This window comes from Oncorhynchus masou, chromosome 18, assembly GCF_036934945.1.
Source record: "Oncorhynchus masou masou isolate Uvic2021 chromosome 18, UVic_Omas_1.1, whole genome shotgun sequence".
NCBI lineage: Eukaryota > Metazoa > Chordata > Actinopteri > Salmoniformes > Salmonidae > Oncorhynchus > Oncorhynchus masou.
The window spans coordinates 57,330,294-57,350,547 of NC_088229.1; the positions used below are offsets into that span (position 1 = coordinate 57,330,294).

The 20,254-nt window shown below is 42.9% G+C and overlaps 1 protein-coding gene across 1 annotated transcript in view; it reads left to right on the forward strand.

Annotated features, from left to right (window-relative positions):
* The first annotated feature begins 653 nt into the window (after nucleotides 1-653).
* The window catches only part of si:ch211-183d21.1 (uncharacterized), a 30,859-nt gene continuing 11,258 nt past the window's right edge, over nucleotides 654-20,254 (forward strand). Inside the window, exons 1-10 of the mRNA XM_064923836.1 lie at nucleotides 654-843; nucleotides 1,685-2,579; nucleotides 2,816-2,996; nucleotides 3,089-3,228; nucleotides 3,547-4,112; nucleotides 13,324-13,597; nucleotides 13,802-13,997; nucleotides 14,856-15,040; nucleotides 15,361-15,456; nucleotides 18,543-18,692. Coding sequence (XP_064779908.1) covers nucleotides 1,739-2,579; nucleotides 2,816-2,996; nucleotides 3,089-3,228; nucleotides 3,547-4,112; nucleotides 13,324-13,597; nucleotides 13,802-13,997; nucleotides 14,856-15,040; nucleotides 15,361-15,456; nucleotides 18,543-18,692 — 2,629 coding nt within the window. The 5' untranslated portion in view covers nucleotides 654-843; nucleotides 1,685-1,738. The remainder of the gene's footprint in view (nucleotides 844-1,684; nucleotides 2,580-2,815; nucleotides 2,997-3,088; nucleotides 3,229-3,546; nucleotides 4,113-13,323; nucleotides 13,598-13,801; nucleotides 13,998-14,855; nucleotides 15,041-15,360; nucleotides 15,457-18,542; nucleotides 18,693-20,254) is intronic.

The window sequence follows — 20,254 nt, forward strand, 5'->3', positions numbered from 1 at the left end:
GCATTCACTCTTGAAGACAGCCGTTTTCAAAACCTCAATAGGAAAAATTATTCAGCGCAGATATACGACTAGACGTTGTTGTTTAGACAATATTATACACCTGTTGTATTCAGTGCATGTAACAAATACAACTGATTTGATTTGAATAAAATAAAGTAACTTTAATGTTCAAACTACAATGAAAAATGGCAGATGTGGAAAGTCAGGGGTAGACATGCCCTACATTTAGAGACACTTGTGAATCGTAAAAATATGTGATTCATATTTTTCTTCATGCTCGTTAACCAAGAACATATTAGATGAGGTCACCCAGCTAGGAATAGCCAACTTGTTGGTGCTCCGTGGCCAAGGTGTTTTGCAGTCCTTGTGGATTCTCAGGGGCCTGCAGGCCATATAAATCAAGGTGTAGGTCAACATTCCCCTAAAATATTTGAAAATATTTGAAAATTTAAATATTTGAAAATGTAAAAAGTCCCACCTTGCCTCCTCTTTAATAGAAATGTAAACACGCCAAAATCGAATAAAATCACTTTTCTAAACATAAGGCCAATATATCCTTTTTGTGTAAAACACAGGCAGACCACAGAGCTGAATTTGAATGGCATGGAATGTTACGCAGCACGAGAAGGATACCCGAGGATCATCCCCCCCCCCCCCCCTGAACGCCCACGCACGGGAGAGGGGGGAGAAAGTGCTTTGTCAATGTGGACAGACGACGCTGGGAGCGGCAGAGATTGAAACAAAGTTTACTATTATATCTCTCGGAATAAGAAAGCAGATTTGTTTGGATTGGAAACATTGTTTCAATACTCCCTTCGTCGTGGACGGGTACACTGAAATACAGTAAGTCACGTCGCTACTTTGTAACCCTAACCCTGTGTGGCACTGATGAACTCGAATGACAACCGTTCCGTCGCTGAGATAGCGATAGCCGTGACTTGAATATCGTCTTCTATGCAACAAGTAGTGGTCTTGAATGGGGTTTTAACTGAAGATATTCCGTTCCAGTATTTACACTCTATAGCTACAGAGCACGTATAATAGCAGCCTAGTTAAGCATTTAAAAAATAAATAATTAGCAGGCAACTTTCTTCGTTTTTTATGCGCTATGATGCTCGAGCCAACATTCACTGTCGTTGTGATTCCCTGGTCTACCGTTTGGTAAGAAACGATCGAAAATTTAATTACGCACATTTTTATTTTAACATTGTCTACCGAAGATTACAGCTACTATTTGGTTAAGTCAAGGTCCAGGAAGCTATAAAACATGTTTTTGTCCTAGTACTAGTGAGAAAAAATAAAATACAAATCACAGTTTAACAATTTTTGCATTAATCCGCAGCCACGGCCTAAATTAATTTGGATGAAATAAATGTATCCTAGTCTACGTGTGCTTTCCAAGAAATGCAGGATTTACCCACACTGTAACTCTTAAGAGACATACATTCCCGATCATCTTCCTGTTTTGGGCGACTCAATCATCAGATACTACTAGCCTAGAATGCAACATGCATTTTGTCTATTTTTGTAAAAACCGATAAACAGTAATGTAGTTTTGAGTTTGCCCCTTGTCTGGGTGGTGAAGACCGTTATGATATCATCACATTTCACCTTCTGTGATTTCTAGTCAATATTTGTTGTTTTTGTGCTTCAAAATTTTTTCTTAATTTTCTTCATCTTTCAGACTTTCAACCCTTAATGCATTTTAGCACTGACATTTTTGGGGAAGTAGTTAACCATGATGGTAAGACTGACCCTTTGCCTGGTCGCAACATACGCTGTCTGCCTGTCCGTATGTCTGGTTGCCTCAGTCCGGGGAGATCCCTGCCTCATCATCAGTGAAGTCAACGCAGACAACCCCAAACTGGACACCACTGAGTTTGTTGAGCTCTACCACACCAGTGGCCAGAGGGCCTCACTGGAAGGCTACACCCTGGTGTTCTACAATGGAAACGGAAACATAGCCTACAAAGTATTGGACCTGAAGGGCCACACCACAGACGACCGGGGCTTCTTCCTGGTTGGCTCGGTGGACATGCAGCCAAAACCGGCCATCCCCCTCCCACCCAACACCGTCCAGAATGGCCCGGACGCCATCGCGCTCTACCACACGTCTGCGGCACGCTACGGGGAGAAGATGAACGCCACAGCCGTGGGGCTGGTGGATGCCATCGTGTACATGACGCGGCGGTCCGGGGGCGCAGAGGTCCTGGCTGAGACGTTGACACCTGGGGAGTCGGCCTTCGTGGAGGACGAGGGGGCGCATGAGGGGGACGAGTCCATCGAAAGGTGCCTGATCTCTGGGGAAAGCTGGGGCTTCCAGGTGGACCTGCCATCACCTGGCCAACGCAACCGCTGCATCCCCCCTGATCCCAGCACTGCCACCACGCGTATCAGCGAGCTGAAGCTGGGAGGGGGGCAGGTGGACGGGTTTGTGGAGCTAAGCGAGTCCCAGGCTGCAGGGCCTCTGGTGCTGCTGGTGCTGGACGGGCGGACGGACATGGTCAGCGAGAGTGTCGACGTGCACACCTCCAGGGAAGGCCTGATCTCCATCACCATCGACAAGAACAACATGAAAGGTCAGTGAACCTGTACCTGGAGGAGCTCCTACTGGTCTTCAGGGCTGAGAAAAGCTTCATATCTCTTCATTGGGAGGTCTTGCAGAGATTTCTATGAGTCAAGGAGCTGGACCTGTGTATTTTGTGTGTGAAATTATATCTACGCAAATTGTTTCACGTCCTGTGTATGAAAAGTGCCGTGTTTGTTGGTGTGGAAGCTATGTTGAGTGATTAAGTTCTACTATGTTATACATCAGGAGATGAGTCGGGGGCAGTGGCGTTGTACAGTGGCAAGGCCTCGGACTTCCCTGTAGGCAGCCCCCTGAGCCAGACGCAGCCCCTAGACGCCTTTGTGTTCGCTGGACCAGGAAACCAACCCAGCGCCAACCTCACAGAGACCCTTATACCAGGCAGACAGCCCTATCAGCTCAGCGCCAGGTAATCCACCCACCCATACTCATCCAGCCAGCCACCCATCCATCTATTTATCTTTCTTAGGCTGAAGTACTAACCTTGCTGGTCTTTCTCAGGTTTGGGGAAGGAGGCCTCTACCTCAGTCGCTGTGGTGTGGCCAGTTGGACCAGAGACCCTGGTGTATTCTGGGAAGCGCCACAAACCCCCGGACAGCCCAACCAGTGCCCATGGCCAAAGATCTGCCCTCACGCCACTGGTGAGTGTTACATATTTCGCTATCACACTGACACCTTTACATTGGGGATGCTTTCGATTGGTGATACACATTAGTGCTTATAGGCAAATCGATTAGCTTCTAATCAATCATAGCCAATTAAATTCAATAAATATTTAGGATAATGAACATACATTGAATAGAGTATAATTGCTATCTAACAATATGTGTTTATAAACATGTGTATAAGAGCAATTTAATGTAAATAGTTACCAAATTGAGGAGACAATATAATGTATCCCAATAGTAGTGAGTTTTGACCTGTTGCTATTTGGTAAATCTAATTTTTCCGCTCTTCAGTGGTCCCTGGAGGTACGGAAGTGCCCCCTCACCTCCCTCCCTGGGGTCGGGGAGACTTTCTAATCAGCGAGGTAAATGCTGACAACCCGGGCTCAGCCGAGGATGGCGAGTTCATCGAACTGTGGCACCCGTCGGGCCGCCGCGTCTCTCTGCAGGCCGTGTGGCTCCTCCTGTTCAGCGGACACAACAGCAAGCCCTACCGCGAGATCAGCCTCACAGGCCACTTCACCACTGCCCAGGGCTACTTCCTGGTGGGCAGTGATAGGCTTGTCCCAGCCCCCTCGATCCGCCTGCCACCCAACACCATCCAGAACGGACCGGACGCAGTGGCCCTGTACCGCAGCCCCTTTGGCCCGCCCTCTGCCTTTCAGACAGGGATCCCCACCCAGGGGTTGCTAGACGCGGTGGTGTACCGGCTGAGGGGCTCGGACAAGGACACCCAGGAGCTGAGCGATGCGTTGACCCCAGGACAGCTCCCCCTGCTGGAGGACTCGGACGTGCAGCCCGGAGACGAGGCCTTGAGCCGGTGTAACGGCCTCCTGCCCGCCGACCAGTCTGCTTTCGTGGTGAGGACCCCTTTCTGTATTACATCAGCAGAGGCTATTTTCCAGAGCAGCTTAGCAATGGTACACTGAACAAAAAGATAAACACAACATGTAAAGTGTTGGGCCCATGTTTCATGAGCTGAAAAAGATCCCAAACATTTTCCAAACGCACAAAAAATGTATTCTATCAAATTGTGTGTGCAAATTTGTTTACATCCCTGTTAGTGAGAATTTCTCCTTTGCCAAGATAATCCATCCAGCTGACAGGTGTGGCATATAAAGAAGCTGATTAAACAATATGATCATTACTAGGGTTGCACATTTTGGGGAATATTCAGAGGTGGAAACTTTCTGTGGGAGTACATGGGAATGAATGGGAATATATGCAAATTAATATTAATACCATTTAAATGTAGATGTCAAATGGAGACAGAAACATAAACCTTTTACCATATTTTTTTATTTTTAATTTCACCTTTATTTAACCAGGTAGGCTAGTTGAGAACAAGTTCCCATTTACAACTGCGACCTGGCTAAGATAAAGCATAGCAGTGTGAACAGACAACAACACAGAGTTACACATGGAGTAAACAATAAACAAGTCAATAACACCGTAGAAAGAAAAAAAAGATAGTCTATATACATTGTGTGCCATAGGCATGAGGAGGTAGACGAATAATTACAATTTTGCAGATTAACACTGGAGTGATAAATGAACAGATGGTCATGGGCAAGTAGAGATACTGGTCATAAGTAGACCTAATTGCAAATTATTATATAATTCCAATAGAAATAAAACTATTTAGTTACGAATTGAACTTTTATTAAATTAGTTGACTCTTCACATGGGATGATTTTACTGAACAACAAAAGAAAGGGAATATTGAATGATCCCCAATGATCCATCGCATCTCCCAAAAACATTTTCAACGTAAAATGATAGTCTAGAAACTAAAGCTTTGGTTGTCTTCCTCTCAGGCTTCCATGTCTTCTCCCTGGACCTCCTCAATGTCCACCTCTTGAACATCAGACTCTGAGGTCTCATCTTCACTATCATTTTCCAACCTTGTTGAGGTTAGCTTGTTGTCTAGCTCAATAAGCCTCAAATTTGTCCGGATGGCAACCAGTTGTTCAACCCTTGTATTGGTCAGCCTGTTGCGTGCTTTGGTGTTCGTGTTCCCAAACAAGGACCAGTTGCGCTCTGAGGCGGCTGATGTTTGTGGGATTTGGAGGATGATAGAGGCAACAGAGGAAAGAGTCTCAGATCCACAAAGTCCCTTCCACCAGCTGGCTGATGAGATATCGCCATTCCAAAGCCCTTACTTGGAAGTGTACTTTGCCAGACTGCCAAGAACCTTGCCTTCATTCAGGCCAAGGTGGCGAGACATAGTTGTGATGATACCATAGGCCTTGTTGATCTCTGCACCAGATAGGATGCTCTTGCCAGCATACATGTATATTTATTTTCTTACATTACAAGCCGAGTCTGAACATCAGACAGGATGGCATTGTCTCCCTCAATCCGTGCAATGGCTACTGCTATAGGTTTCAGCAGTTTCAGGCTGCTTACCACTCTCCCCCAAAATACATCATCCGGGAGGATCCTCTTGATTGGGCTGGCCGTATCGGCAGACTGTGATATGGCCATTTCTTGGCGAGATTCCTTCCCCTCCAGGAGGCTGTCAAACATGATGAAAACACCACCCCAACGGTGTTGCTGGGCAGCTTCAATGTTGGTGCTCTTATTCTTTGCTTGGTGAGGTAGATTGCAGCTATAACTTGATGACCCTTCACATACCTAACCATTTCCTTGGCTCTCTAGTAGGGTGTATCCATTGTTTTCAGTGCCATGATGTTCTTGAGCAGATTCAATGCATGAGCAGCACAGCTAATGGGTGTGATGTGAGGGAAGGACTCCTCCACTTTAGACCAAGCAGCCTTCATGTTCGCAGCATTGTCTGTCACCAGTGCAAATACCTTCTGTTGTCAAAGGTCATTTTTGACTGCCTTCAGCTCATCTTCAGTGTAGAGACCGGTGTGTCTGTTGTCCCTTGTGTCTGTGCTCTTGTAGAATACTGATTGAGGGGTGGAGATGATGTAGTTAATTGTTCGTTGCCTACGAACATTCACCACCCATCAATCTACTTTCTCTATGATTTTCTTGATTTTCACTTGAACTCTGCATCCAGCAAATGAGTAGATAAAGCAGGTCTGGTTGGAGGAGTGTATGCTGGGCGAAGAACATTCAGAAATCTCTTCCAATTAGAGGCCGACCGATTATGATTTTTCGATACTGATTATTGGAGGACCAAAAGAAAAAGCCGATACCGATTTATCGGCCAATATAAAATAAAATAACATATTTGTAATAATGACAATTACAACAATACTGAATGAACACCTATTTTAACTTAATATAATACATCAATAAAAATCAATTTAGCCTCAAATAAATAATGAAACATGTTCAATTTGGTTTAAATAATGCAAAAACAAAGTGTTGGAGAAGAAAGTAAAAGTGCAATATGTGTCATGTAAAAAAAGCTAATGTTTAAGTTCCTTGCTCAGAACATGAGAACATATGAAAGCTGGTGGTTCCTTTTAACACGAGTCTTCAATATTCCCAGGTAAGAAGTTTTAGGTTGTAGTTATTATAAGAATTATAGGACTATTTCTCTCTATACCATTTGTATTTCATATACAGTGCCTTGCGAAAGTATTCGGCCCCCTTGAACTTTGCGACCTTTTGCCACATTTCATGCTTCAAACATAAAGATATAAAACTGTATGTTTTTGTGAAGAATCAACCACAAGTGGGACACAATCATGAAGTGGAACGACATTTATTGGATATTTCAAACTTTTTTAACAAATCAAAAACTGAAAAATTGGGCGTGCAAAATTATTCAGCCCCTTTACTTTCAGTGCAGCAAACTCTCTCCAGAAGTTCAGTGAGGATCTCTGAATGATCCAATGTTGACCTAAATGACTAATGATGATGAATACGATCCACCTGTGTGTAATCAACTCTCCGTATAAATGCCCCTGCACTGTGATAGTCTCAGAGGTCCGTTAAAAGCGCAGAGACCATCATGAAGAACAAGGAACACACCAGGCAGGTCCGAGATACTGTTGTGAAGAAGTTTAAAGCCGGATTTGGATACAAAAAGATTTCCCAAGGTTTAAACATCCCAAGGAGCACCGTGCAAGCGATAATATTGAAATGGAAGGAGTATCAGACCACTGCAAATCTACCAAGACCTGGCCGTCCCTCTAAACTTTCAGCTCATACAAGGAGAAGACTGATCAGAGATGCAGCCAAGAGGCCCATGATCACTCTGGATGAACTGCAGAGATCTACAGCTGAGGTGGGAGACTCTGTCCATAGGACAACAATCAGTCGTATATTGCACAAATCTGGCCTTTATGGAAGAGTGGCAAGAAGAAAGCCATTTCTTAAAGATATCCATAGAAAGTGTTGTTTAAAGTTTGCCACAAGCCACCTGGGAGACACACCAAACATGTGGAAGAAGGTGCTCTGGTCAGATGAAACCAAAATTGAACTTTTTGGCAACAATGCAAAACGTTATGTTTGGCGTAAAAGCAACACAGCTCATCACAATGAACACACCATCCCCACTGTCAAACATGGTGGTGGCAGCATCATGGTTTGGGCCTGCTTTTCTTCAGCAGGGACAGGGAAGATGGTTAAAATTGATGGGAAGATGGATGGAGCCAAATACAGGACCATTCTGGAAGAAAACCTGATGGAGTCTGCAAAAGACCTGAGACTGGGACGGAGATTTGTCTTCCAACAAGACAATGATCCAAAACATAAAGCAAAATCTACAATGGAATGGTTCAAAAATAAACATATCCAGGTGTTAGAATGGCCAAGTCAAAGTCCAGACCTGAATCCAATCGAGAATCTGTGGAAAGAACTGAAAACTGCTGTTCACAAATGCTCTCCATCCAACCTCACTGAGCTCGAGCTGTTTTGCAAGGAGGAATGGGAAAAAAATGTCAGTCTCTCGATGTGCAAAACTGATAAAGACATACCCCAAGTGACTTACAGCTGTAATCGCAGCAAAAGGTGGCGCTACAAAGTATTAACTTAAGGGGGCTGAATAATTTTGCACGCCCAATTTTTCAGTTTTTGATTTGTTAAAAAAGTTTGAAATATCCAATAAATGTCGTTCCACTTCATGATTGTGTCCCACTTGTTGTTGATTCTTCACAAAGAAATACAGTTTTATATCTTTATGTTTGAAGCCTGAAATGTGTCAAAAGGTCGCAAAGTTCAAGGGGGCCGAATACTTTCGCAAGGCACTGTACCTTTGGATGTTCTTATAGGCACTTTAGTATTGCCAGTGTAACAGTATAGCTTCCATCCCTCTCCTCGCCCCTACCTGGGCTCGAACCAGGAACACATCGACAACAGCCACCCTCGAATTATCGTTACCCATTGCTCCACAAAATCCGCGGCCCTTGCAGAGCAAGGCGAACAATTACTCCAAGTCTCAGAGCGAGTGACGTTTGAAATGCTATTAGCGCGCACCCCGCTAATTAGCTAGCCATTTCACATCGGTTACACCAGCCTAATCTCGGGAGTTCAAAGGCTTGACGTCATAAACAGCTCATTGCTTGAAGCATTGCGAAGAGCTGCTGGCAAAACGCACAAAAGTGCTGTTTGAATGAATGCTTACGAGCCTGCTGCTGCCTACCATCGTTCAGTCAGACTGCTCTATCAAATATCAAATCATGGACTTAATTATAACATAATAACACACAGAAATACGAGCCTTTGTTCATTAACATGGTCGAATCCGGAAACCCATTTCAAAAACAAAACGTTTATTATTTCAGTGAAATACGGAACCGTTCCGTATTTTATCTAATGGGTGGCATCCCTAAGTCTAAATATTGCTGTTACATTGTACAACCTTCAATGTTATGTCATAATTACGTAAAATTCTGGCAAATTAGTTCGCAACGAGCCAGGCGGCCCAAACTGTTGCATATACCCTGACTCTGCGTGCAATAAACGCAAGAGAAGTGACACCATTTTTACCTGGTTAATATTGCCTGCTAACCTGGATTTCTTTTAGCTAAATATGCAGGTTTAAAAATATATACTTCTGTGTATTGATTTTAAGAAAGACATTGATGTTTATGGTTAGGTACAGTCGTGCAACGATTGTGCTTTTTTCGCAAATGCGCTTTTGTTAAATCATCCCCCGTTTGGCGAAGTTGGCTGTCTTTGTTAGGAAGAAATAGTCTTCACACAGTTCGCAACGAGCCCGGCGACCCAAACTGCTGCATATAAGTGACACAATTTACCTTGTTAAATGAAATGCATGTTAGCAGGCAATATTAACTAAATATGCAGGTTTAAAAAAATATATACTTGTGTATTGATTTTAATGTGTTTATGGTTAGGTACACGGAGTAACGACAGTCCTTTTTCGCGAATGCGCACCGCATCGATTATATGCAACGCAGGACAGGCTAGATAAACTAGTAATATCATCAACCATGTGTAGTTAACTAGTGATTATGATTGATTGTTTTTTATAATATAAGTTTAATGCTAGCTTGCAACTTACTTTTGCTTTTTACTGCATACACGTAACGGGCAGGCTCCTTGTGGAGTGCAATGTAAGGCAGGTGGTTAGAGCGTTGAACTCGTTAACCGGAAGGTTGCAAGATTGAATCCCCGATCTGACAAGGTAAAAATATGTCGTTCTGCCCCTGAACAAGGCAGTTAACCCACCATTCCTAGGCCGTCATTGAAAATAAGAATGTGTTCTTCACTGACTTGCCTAGTTAAATAAAGGTGTAAAAAAATACATGTATATATTGTCCAAATCGGTGTCCAAAAATACACATTTTCAATTGTTATGAAACCTTGAAATCGGCCCTAATTAATCGGCCATTCCGATTAATCGGTTGACCTCTACTTCCAATACACATTGCCTGTGAGCATCAGAGGTGAACCAGTTGAATACACAGCTCGAGCAAGACATTCATCAGCATTTCTCTGACTACGTTTCTCCATTGAGTCAAAAAACTTTGATTCAGGAGGACCATGAGCTTTTGCTATTGGTAAGGTGTCTGATTCATAATTTTCACCTCAAATAGAGGTAGAAGGACTTTTGTCAGAGGTTGCTTGTTGTGAGCGCTGAGGGAACTTTATGCACTTGGCCAGATGATTCTGCATCTTTGTTGCATTCTTCACATATGATTTGGCACAGTATTTGCAAACGTAAACAGCTTTTCCTTCTACATTAGCTGCAGGTCTCCACACATCAGATAGTGCCCGTGGCATTTTTTTTTTAAATACAATGTACATATAAATAGTTAAACAGTTAGATTAAACAACTCCTTTATAAGAAATGTTTTTAAATGAAACATGTATGGAAACAGGTGAATGAACACTCCTTAGTTAGCAGGCTTAAGCAAGCTAAAACCCACATGGTAACAAAAACTAACTAGCTGAAATTGATAACAAGTTAGAAATGATTTAAACACACAATGCTGTAGGCTACTATTTACTAGTTAACAAAAAATCATGTATGTCGTATAAAATATATTCACCCCACCCAGTATTATAATCCAAACTTACCAGAAAGCATGTAGTCCTTGGCTCAGACAGTGTAGTAGTGTGGGCTCAATAATATCTCATTAGTGTGCAAGATCTTGAGAATCAGCTGTACATGTGATGGAAGAGTGCACTGTGCATGCAGAGGGTTGCAATTCCATTGAATTGGGGATAGTTTAACCAAAATATGCCACAAGACCTAGAATTGCCTTGTGTGTATCCCACAAAAAAGGGTCACTGTTATAAGCTACATTTTTTGTTATGCAACATTTCCGGGCTTATCTTCCCATGGAAAACTCCAGGAAATGTATTGAAATTTACCGGAAAGTTTCCGACCCTTTGCAACCCTAATCATTACACAGGTGCACCTTGTGCTAGGGACAATAAAAGGCCACTCTAAATTGTGCAGTTTTGTCTCACGACACAATGCCACAGATGTCTCAACTTTTGAGGGAGAGTGCAATTTGCATGCTGACTGCAGTAATGTCCACCAGAACTGTTGCCAGAGAATAGAATTGGTAAATTTCTCTACAATATGTCGTTTCGGAGAACTTGGCTGTACTTCCAACCGCAGGCCACGTACGTGTATGGCGTAGTAGGGGCGAGTGGTTTGCGGATGTCAACGTTGTGAACAGAGTGCCCCATGGTGGCAGTGGGGTTATGGTATGGGCAGGCATAAGCTATGGACAACCAAGACATTTGCATTTTATCGATGGCAATTTGAATGCAGAGAGATACCGTGACGAGATCCTGAGGCCCATTGTCGGGCCTTTCATTTGACGCCATCACCTCATCTTTCAGCATGATCATGCACAACCCCTTGATGCAAGGATCTCTGCACAATTCATGGAATCTTAAAATGTCCCTGTTCTTCCATGGCCTGCATATTCACCAGACATATCACCCATTGAGCATGTTTGGGATTTTCTGGATCGACGTGTACGACTGTGTGTTCCAGTTCCCGCTAATATCCAGCAACTTTGCACAGCCATTGAAGAGGAGTGGGACAACATTCCACAGACCACAATAAACATGCAAAGGAGATGTGTTGCGCTGCGTGAGGCAAACTGTGGTCACACCAGATAGGGGTGTGGCTCACCAGCTTACCAACCTATGCATATCTGTATTCCCAGTCGTGAAATCAATAGGTTAGGGCCTAAAGAATTCATTTCAATTGTCTGATTTCCTTATATGAACCTTAACTCAGTAAAATATTTGAATTTTATATTTTTGTTCAGTATAATTACATAAATAAGGATGCTAAAACAACCATAATATGCCATTCCCTTTGCCCTGAATGATACTTGCAGTCTTTTCACTATAAAATCTATCTCTCTTCCAATTTTGTTAACTTATTGGAATGGAACCACTCTAAATCAAATGTATTGTTCATATACACATGGTTAGCAGATGTTATTGCGAGTGCAGCAAAATGCTTGTGTCAAGTACTCAGAAAAAAACAAGTTTTGTAACGGATATGGAGAATTTCCCAAATACGAATATGACACGGGTATTTTTGTAATTATCTGTGATTGGGGGAAAACATTTTTTTTGACTTGCCAGCACGCATCTCTCTCTCCCTCAAACAGTGTGAAGTGCTGTGTGCTCCAAACAACTATTGGCTAGTTCTTCTGTCTGTAAAGAAACCGGGCGGTTTCAAGCCACTCTCATTTTCCCCGAACAGACACTCACACAGTCAGTCGTCTTAGGACACAAGTCTCCCCTTCTCCAAACATTGTGTATAAATCAGAATCCGTAGCTAGTCGTTGTTGTTCAATCTAGTTATTTCCTGTTGACTTTGCTCAGGCTATATGGTGGTTTTAGTCTGTCTACTTGGGGTTGTTTAGTAGGTCTACTTTGACTGTCCATTGCTGACGTCGTCTGTCGTGATCCAAGCCACTGCATGCATGCTTGCTTGCTATTATTATTTCTTCTCACCCAGGCATGTTTACCGAGCGTCAGATCATTAGAAAGTAAAATTACAAATGTAGGTTGTTTTTATTGTAATTGATCAAATGTTGTGGCATAAGAAGTGAAAACAATATATGGGTGAAAAGGTGAAACAATATATGGGGCAAGCAAATTAGCCTAGCTTCATCTCTAAATCCTGGAATAAATGCAGGCAGTAGAAGCCAGCCATGCATTAGGCTATTTCTTAGCCGCCTGTTGATAATTGGACTGAGTAAGTAAATCATGTGCATTTTCATATGTCGGGTCGTTTAACAATGTGTGTGAAGGAACATAACGATGTGCTCTGAGATGCACTCTGAGTGATAGTGCAGTAATGTGCACTTGAGGTATCTGCTTTACCGGCATTTAAACCACACTTCTGGGTTTTCCCATCACGAGTAAATCTGATTACGAGTATCAGGTGTGATTTTAAAAATGGATACAATCACGAATACAAGTATGACAACATCGGCACAACCCTGCTCTAACCAGTTGTATTTTGCTCATTGTTTGGCCATTGCTTAACTAGAAAGAAAACATTTACTTATCTGGCATCTTCCCGTGTACTAGAAAGAAGATATTTCAGACGTGGCCCCAGTCTGTCTATTAGATAGCCAGGGCACCTGTTCAATTGGCAAGCTATTGTACCATTGAACGCCTATCAATTATATTGTTCTTCAGGTGGCCCCACCCACACCTCTGAGGGAGAACTCTTGTCCCCGTCCACCCCCTCCCCCTGAGGGTGTGGTCATCAGTGAGGTGGGCGGCGCTCGCTGGACCAACCACAGCCGCCAGAGGGGGTTTGTGGAGCTGCTAGGACCGCCCCTGACCTCCCTACAGGGCCTGGTCCTGACAGTGTTTGAAGAGAATCGAACCGGTACGACCATGGCCCTACCCCTGACCAGTTTCACCGACCACAACGGCTTCTACCTCATTGGGAACGTCACCGGAGCAGGTGAGAGCAGGGTGATGTTCACTAGGCATGAGTCAAAAAGAAACGGGGAGCGACTATTTGCACAACATTTTGAAACGTTTTGTTGCCCTAATAAACAGTAACCTGGAAAGAAATAAATGGAACAAATAGAACAAAAAATGTATATTTCTCTCACACGTTCCCTCCCTCACCTGGTCTATAATCTCTCCGCTATCTCTCTCACAGACCAGGTGTTTCCCGAGGGGGCCACAATTCCGGCCAATGGAGCCGTAGTGCTGTGTTCTGACACAGTCACTGTGTGTAGAGCTGGTACCACCCTAACCAACAGCACTCTCCGAGACACCCTAGTGTTCAGTAATGACCTGAGACTTCTCATTAAACTCTCAGCCACTAGAGGGCAGCAGGTGATGCCTGTACTCAGGTAGGAATGAAATCCACTTGTTTTTACTACTGAGAATAAAACTCTTCATCAAGGTATATAGGTCAAGTGAAGCTAGACAGTCTTTTCTTCGGGCCCGGTTCAGTCCGATCCGCTTTAGCTGACATCCGCATAGCTGATGTTTTTAAAGTGTCAGAGGTGGAAATGCGTTAGAAAGCTGTCAAATCCACAAGCGGCTGCCACAATTATATCTAAACCAGACATTGCCATTGACTGCACCGAGTTGGATTAAGAGAAATAGCATGCAGCCTTGTTTACAAGTTCGAACAATGGAATGTAAGATGTAATCTACACCACAATTAGGCTGATAGAAATTCTCATTATTTTTTTGTTGTTGAATGATTTTCAATTTAAGCATCATTATTTCTATTGGGGCCAAGACAATACCAGTATCGCAATATTCTTTCCATGGCAAAAATGAAAACACAAAGTAGACAACTCTTTGGTCCTTTAGAAACCTGCTGTATGTAAAATATTGTGTGCTATAGTGTGGAAAATAAATTAAAGGTGACTCTGGATGACAACATAATGATGTTTGTTTCCAACGTTAAAGCTGGTTTCCAGTGATACTGGTATCGTCCCGGCCCTATTTCTAAATAGGCTACGGTTTCTCGTTTTGAACTTCTAACACGAGTGGGACAGGTATGGCTTCGTGGAAATGATCACAAGAACAGCTGCTCACCGATTTGACAGCTCAAATGCAGCTCCTCCGACATCTCGAACATCAGCTATGTGGGTGTCTACTATCGCCAGTTAACATCAATCTGATTGAATCTAGGACTTAGTGTCAATAAATATACCTTGCATGTGTGTGCACGCGCATCTCTGTGTACGCTACAGGTCAGTGGAGGAAGGTCCTGTATCTCTCTGCCGTTGCTCCTGCTGTGAGGCGAGAAGCCCTTCCTCCTGGACCAGCTCCTCCCCCACCCCACGCTTGACCAATATCTGCCCCAGCCCCGCCTTCTCCAGCGACATCGACCTATGCTTGGCACCCCTCTCCGGTGATTGGCAGGAGCACCCAGGAAGTAAGCCATGTCATCCATAGTTCTTGGGAAATTGGGCTTTTTATGAGTATTTTAAGAAAAGGGAAGTGTAAATGGAAATTGACGCTAGTAGCACACATTTCCGGAATGATTTGAGGAATAATTCTGCTGCATGACTAGACAGTTTGTCTGATATAGCGTATTCGAGATGTTGCATTTTTAAGTGCGTAATACATAGTATAATGTTCAATCAAGTGGTGTCAACTCATTAGTATCTCTAATGGCTTATGTACTGTCCTTAACCATACTAAAACTCACTCTTTTCTTCTTTCTCTCTATCTGTTGCTTTCTTTCTGTGTCAGACTGCAGTGGGCTGGTGCAGAGTCACAGTGAGATGGATGTGGCTGGCTACCTGGAAGAAAGATGTCACTGTGGTATCTCTGCCCTCTACCTGCAGGGTGAGACACAACACTCTTGCATTACAGAGACAACAAACACACAGGGTTGCAAACAAGGGCACACCAGTGGAGGCTGGTGACTTGAACATGGCAGACCCACGGTATAGGTGCAGAATGCACAGAGAGGACAAAGTGTGTTTTAAAAAAAACATTGTTTTATTTTAACCTAAAACATTTAATAGACATATTATGGGGAATGAGAGGGCTACTTAGTGTGGGGATGGGATCACAGCAGTGATTGAATGAGGCATGAGTTGAGGTGTTCAGCAGCTTCTGTGGAGGACAGGCTCATCATGGATGGATGGTGTTGGAAAAGAGTTCCAACACTTCCACTGAGGGCAGGACAGGATTTGACTGGGAAGACTCTACATACATTAATGAGAGAAAATGGACAGGGCTACTCGGTGCTTGGAGAGACGCCACTGGATGAGACGACAAATGAGACATGGCTTCAGTTCATATCAGGAGGAAATTGACACTGGCAACAGGAGGGGACTTTTTAGGGGGTGGATCACCTTTAATATTGCAGGCAGATTGTAGCTTCTAATGTAATTGTCTGCATCATTTCCAATCCCCTATATATACATACATACATACATACATACATACATACATACATACATACATACATACATACATACATACATACATACATACATACATACATACATACATACATACATACATACATACATACAGTGGGGCAAAAAAGTATTTAGTCTGCCACCAATTGTGCAAGTTCTCCCACTTAAAAAGATGAGAGGCCTGTAATTTTCATCATAGGTACACTTCAACTATGACAGACAAAATGAGAAAAAAAATCACATTGTAGGATTTTTAATGAATTTATTTGCAAATTATGATTGAAAATAAGTATTTGGTCATCTCCTGCGAAAAGTGCAAATCCATCCCAGAACAACAGCAAAGGACCTTGTGAAGATGCTGGAGGACACAGGTAACAAAGAGTCTATATCCAAAGAGTCTATATCTATATCCACAGTAAAACGAGTCCTATATTGATGTAACCTGAAAGTCCGCTCAGCAAGGAAGAAGCCACTGCTCCAAAACCGCCATAAAAAAGCCTGACTACGGTTTGCAACTGCACATGGGGACAAAGATTGTGCTTTTTGGAGAAATGCCCTCTGGTCTGATTAAACAAAAATGTAACTGTTTGGCCATAATGACCATTGTCATATTTGGAGTAAAAAGGGGGAGGCTTGCAAGCCAAAGAACACCATCCCAACCGTGAAACATGGGGGTGGCAGTATCGTGTTGTGGGGGTACTTTGCTGCAGGAGGGACTGGTGCACTTCACAAAATAGATGGCATCATGAGGATGGAGAATTATGTGGATATATTGAAGCAACATCTCAAGACGTTAGTCAGGAAGATGAAGCTTGGTCGCAAATGGGTCTTCCAAATGGACAATGTCCCCAAGCATACTTCCAAAGTTGTGGCAAAATTGGCTTAAGGACAACAAAGTCAAGGTATTGAAGTGGCCATCACAAAGCCCTGACCTCAATCCCATAGAACATTTGTGGGCAGAACTGAAAAAGTGTGTGCGAGCAAGGAGGCCTACAAAACCTGGTTCAGTTACACCAGCTCTGTCAGGAGGAATGGGCCAAAATTCACCCAACTTATTGTGGGAAGCTTGTGGAAGGCTACCTGAAACGTTTGACCCAAGTAAAACAATTTAAAGGCAATCCTACCAAATACGAATTGAGTGTATGCAAACCACTGACTCACTGGGAATGTGATGGAAGAAATAAAAGCTGAGAGAAATATTTCTCTCTACTATTATTCTGACAATTTCACATTCTTAAAATAAAGTGGTGATCCTAACTGACCTAACACAAGGATTTATTTCCTAGGATTAAATGTCAGGAACTGAGTCTAAATGTACTTGGCTAAAGTGTATGTCAACTTCCGACTTCAACTGTATTTTCCTTTCCATGGTAGCAAGATCTTGTCTATTTTTGTTGACTTTCTATTCAAATGTAATGTTGTGAGAGAATGTCTTTCTTTCGGGATATCTATACCAAGTATGTCCACATACCCATCTGACCATTTTATTGGTAATCTAGACGGTAATGTAAAAGTTTTTTTTTGTGATCCATTACTTAATATAGTACACTGATAGTATAGTACACTCGGGGCGGCAGGGTAGCCTAGTGGTTAGAGCGTTGGACTAGTAATCAAAAGGTTGCAAGTTCGAATCCCCGAGTTAACAAGGTACAAATCTGTCGTTCTGCTCCTGAACAGGCAGTTAACCCACTGTTCCTAGGCCGTCATTGAAAATAAGAATTTGTTCTTAACTGACTTGCCTAGTAAAATAAAGGTAAAATTAAATTATCATAATTTGGTTTTAATCCAGAGATGTTAGAAAAAGTATCTAGATCATATATCAAGCTGTGCAGGGATTCTATTTGTGGATTTAAAAGAAAACGACATTAATCATCAGTTTACAATGAAACCTGTGTTTTTAAACCCTGGATTTCTTAATGTTATTGCTGGCTCTGATTTTAACAGCAAACATTTCATTTCGATGGCAATGATGAATAGATATGCCAATGGTGGACAACCTTGTTTTACTCCTCTTTACAGTTTAAATCTTTCTGAAGTGTGGCCATTATTTACTATTTTACACCTACAATATATAACTTTAACCCATTTTATAAGAGATTCTCCAAAATTTTATTGCAGGCATTTGTATATAAACTCCAGTCGTACTTTATCAAAGGCCTTTTCATATTCAGCTATAAATACCAGGCCTGGTATCCCAGATATTTCCTAGTGTTCTATTGTATCCAGTACTTGTCTTATATTATCTCCAATGTATCGTCCATGTAAAAACCAGTCTGATTAATAAGGATAATGTAAAAAAATATATATATTTTTAAAAAAAAAAAGATTTACTGAGTAGGATGGTCCTCCCCTTCCTCCTCTCATGAGCGTCCACTGGGGCACACTCATAATACATTTCCTAATTGATATACCCACACATAACATTGTGCAATAGGATGTGGGATTTGGTTTTATGTTTTCTATAATAGTAGAGTAATTTTTGTGTGTGTATGTGTGTGTCAGTGGCCAACTTCTCCTGTGCTGCCGGGTGGCTGCGTGTGCAGGGAAACATCCAGGCCCTGTCAGACCACCAGAGGGCCCTCATCCTCCAGACCTCCCCCACCCAGGGGGACACCTGTAACGGCCCAGCTACTGACCGACGCATGAGCACTGGTGAGCCCCCGCTTGAACAACATTCACTAAACTGGGTTGTGTTAACGAGGCACAAAGCGAAAGAAAACTATCCGAAATGGGGAGGTTCTCTTTCAATTATTTTATTTGATATTTTGCATGTGGGGATTCGTTAGGTTCTTTCGAAAGTAGGTGATCCTATCAAAAGTGACTGTTGGAGAGTAGAGTGGTAAATGAGGTGAGCCACTCCTTCCCATCCTCTGGTTATTCTTGCTTCTCTTCCTTACTATGTCAGCCCCCCTTACTATGTCAGCCCCCCTGACATAGCTCACAATTTTAGCTTTTCTGAAATCTCTGCTGAGCGAGGAGGAATGGAGCCGACCTGATCCTTGCCTCCCACTTTTACATTGCAACCCCATTGGACATCATTCCACCTGCCAATCAACATGGTCTATCTCTGACTGTAGGCTACATACCTTGTTGCATTGTGTGATTTTTATCATTTTGACAAAATGTGTCTACTAAAATGAAAGGGAAAGACGAGTGAGTGTTAGACTTGGGCGGTATACCAGGTGTTTGTCAATACCATTTGAAACTTTCTTTTGAAGTGTTTTAATACACTTTGTATAATTGTAGCTACTTTTTAAGTAAATGACCTGCAGTCAACTTGTGCAATACGTTAGGTGATGAAGAAGATAGCGTTCTTCATTTCACCTGAATGGAGTTGTGTGAGCGAGCGGTTTGCTGATGTCAACATTGTGAACAGAGTGCCCCATGTGAGGTTATGGTATGGGCAGGCATAAGCTATGGACAATGAACACATTTGCATTTTATCAATGTCAATTTGAATGCACATAGATACCATGACGAGATCCTGAGGCCAACTATTGTGCCATTCATCTGCCGCCATCACCTCATGTATCAGCACAATAATGCACAACCCCATATTCCAAGGATCTGTACATATTTCCTGGAAGTCGAATGTGTCCCAGTTCTTACATGGCCTGCATACTGACCAGACATGTCACCCATTGAGCATGTTTAGTATGCTCTGGGTTGACGTGTACGTCCGCGTGTTCCAGTTACTGACAATATCCAGCAACTTCGCACAGCCATTGAAGAGGAGTGGGACAACATTCCACAGGCCACAATCAACAGCTTGATCAATTCTATGCAAAGGAGATGTGTCGTGCTACATGAGGCAAATGGTCACACCAGATACTGACTGTTTTTCCGATCCACGCCACTACCTTTTTTTAGGTATTTGTCACCAACAGATGCATATCTGTATTCCCAGTCACGTGAAATCCATAGACTAGTCTCCCAGTCCCTGCCGCTGAAAAACATCCCCACAGCATGATGCTTCCACCAACATGCTTCACCGTAGGGATGGTGCCAGGTTTCCTCCAGACGTGATGCTTGTCATTCAGAACAAAGAGTTCAATCTTCGTTTAATTTTAGTCTCCCGAGTGGTGCAGCAGTCTAAGGCACTGTATCTCGGTGTTAGAGGCGTCACTACAGACCCTCGTTCGATTCCAGGCTGTATCACAACTGGCTGCGATTGGTAGTTCCATAGGGCGGCGCACAATTGTCCCAGCGTCGTC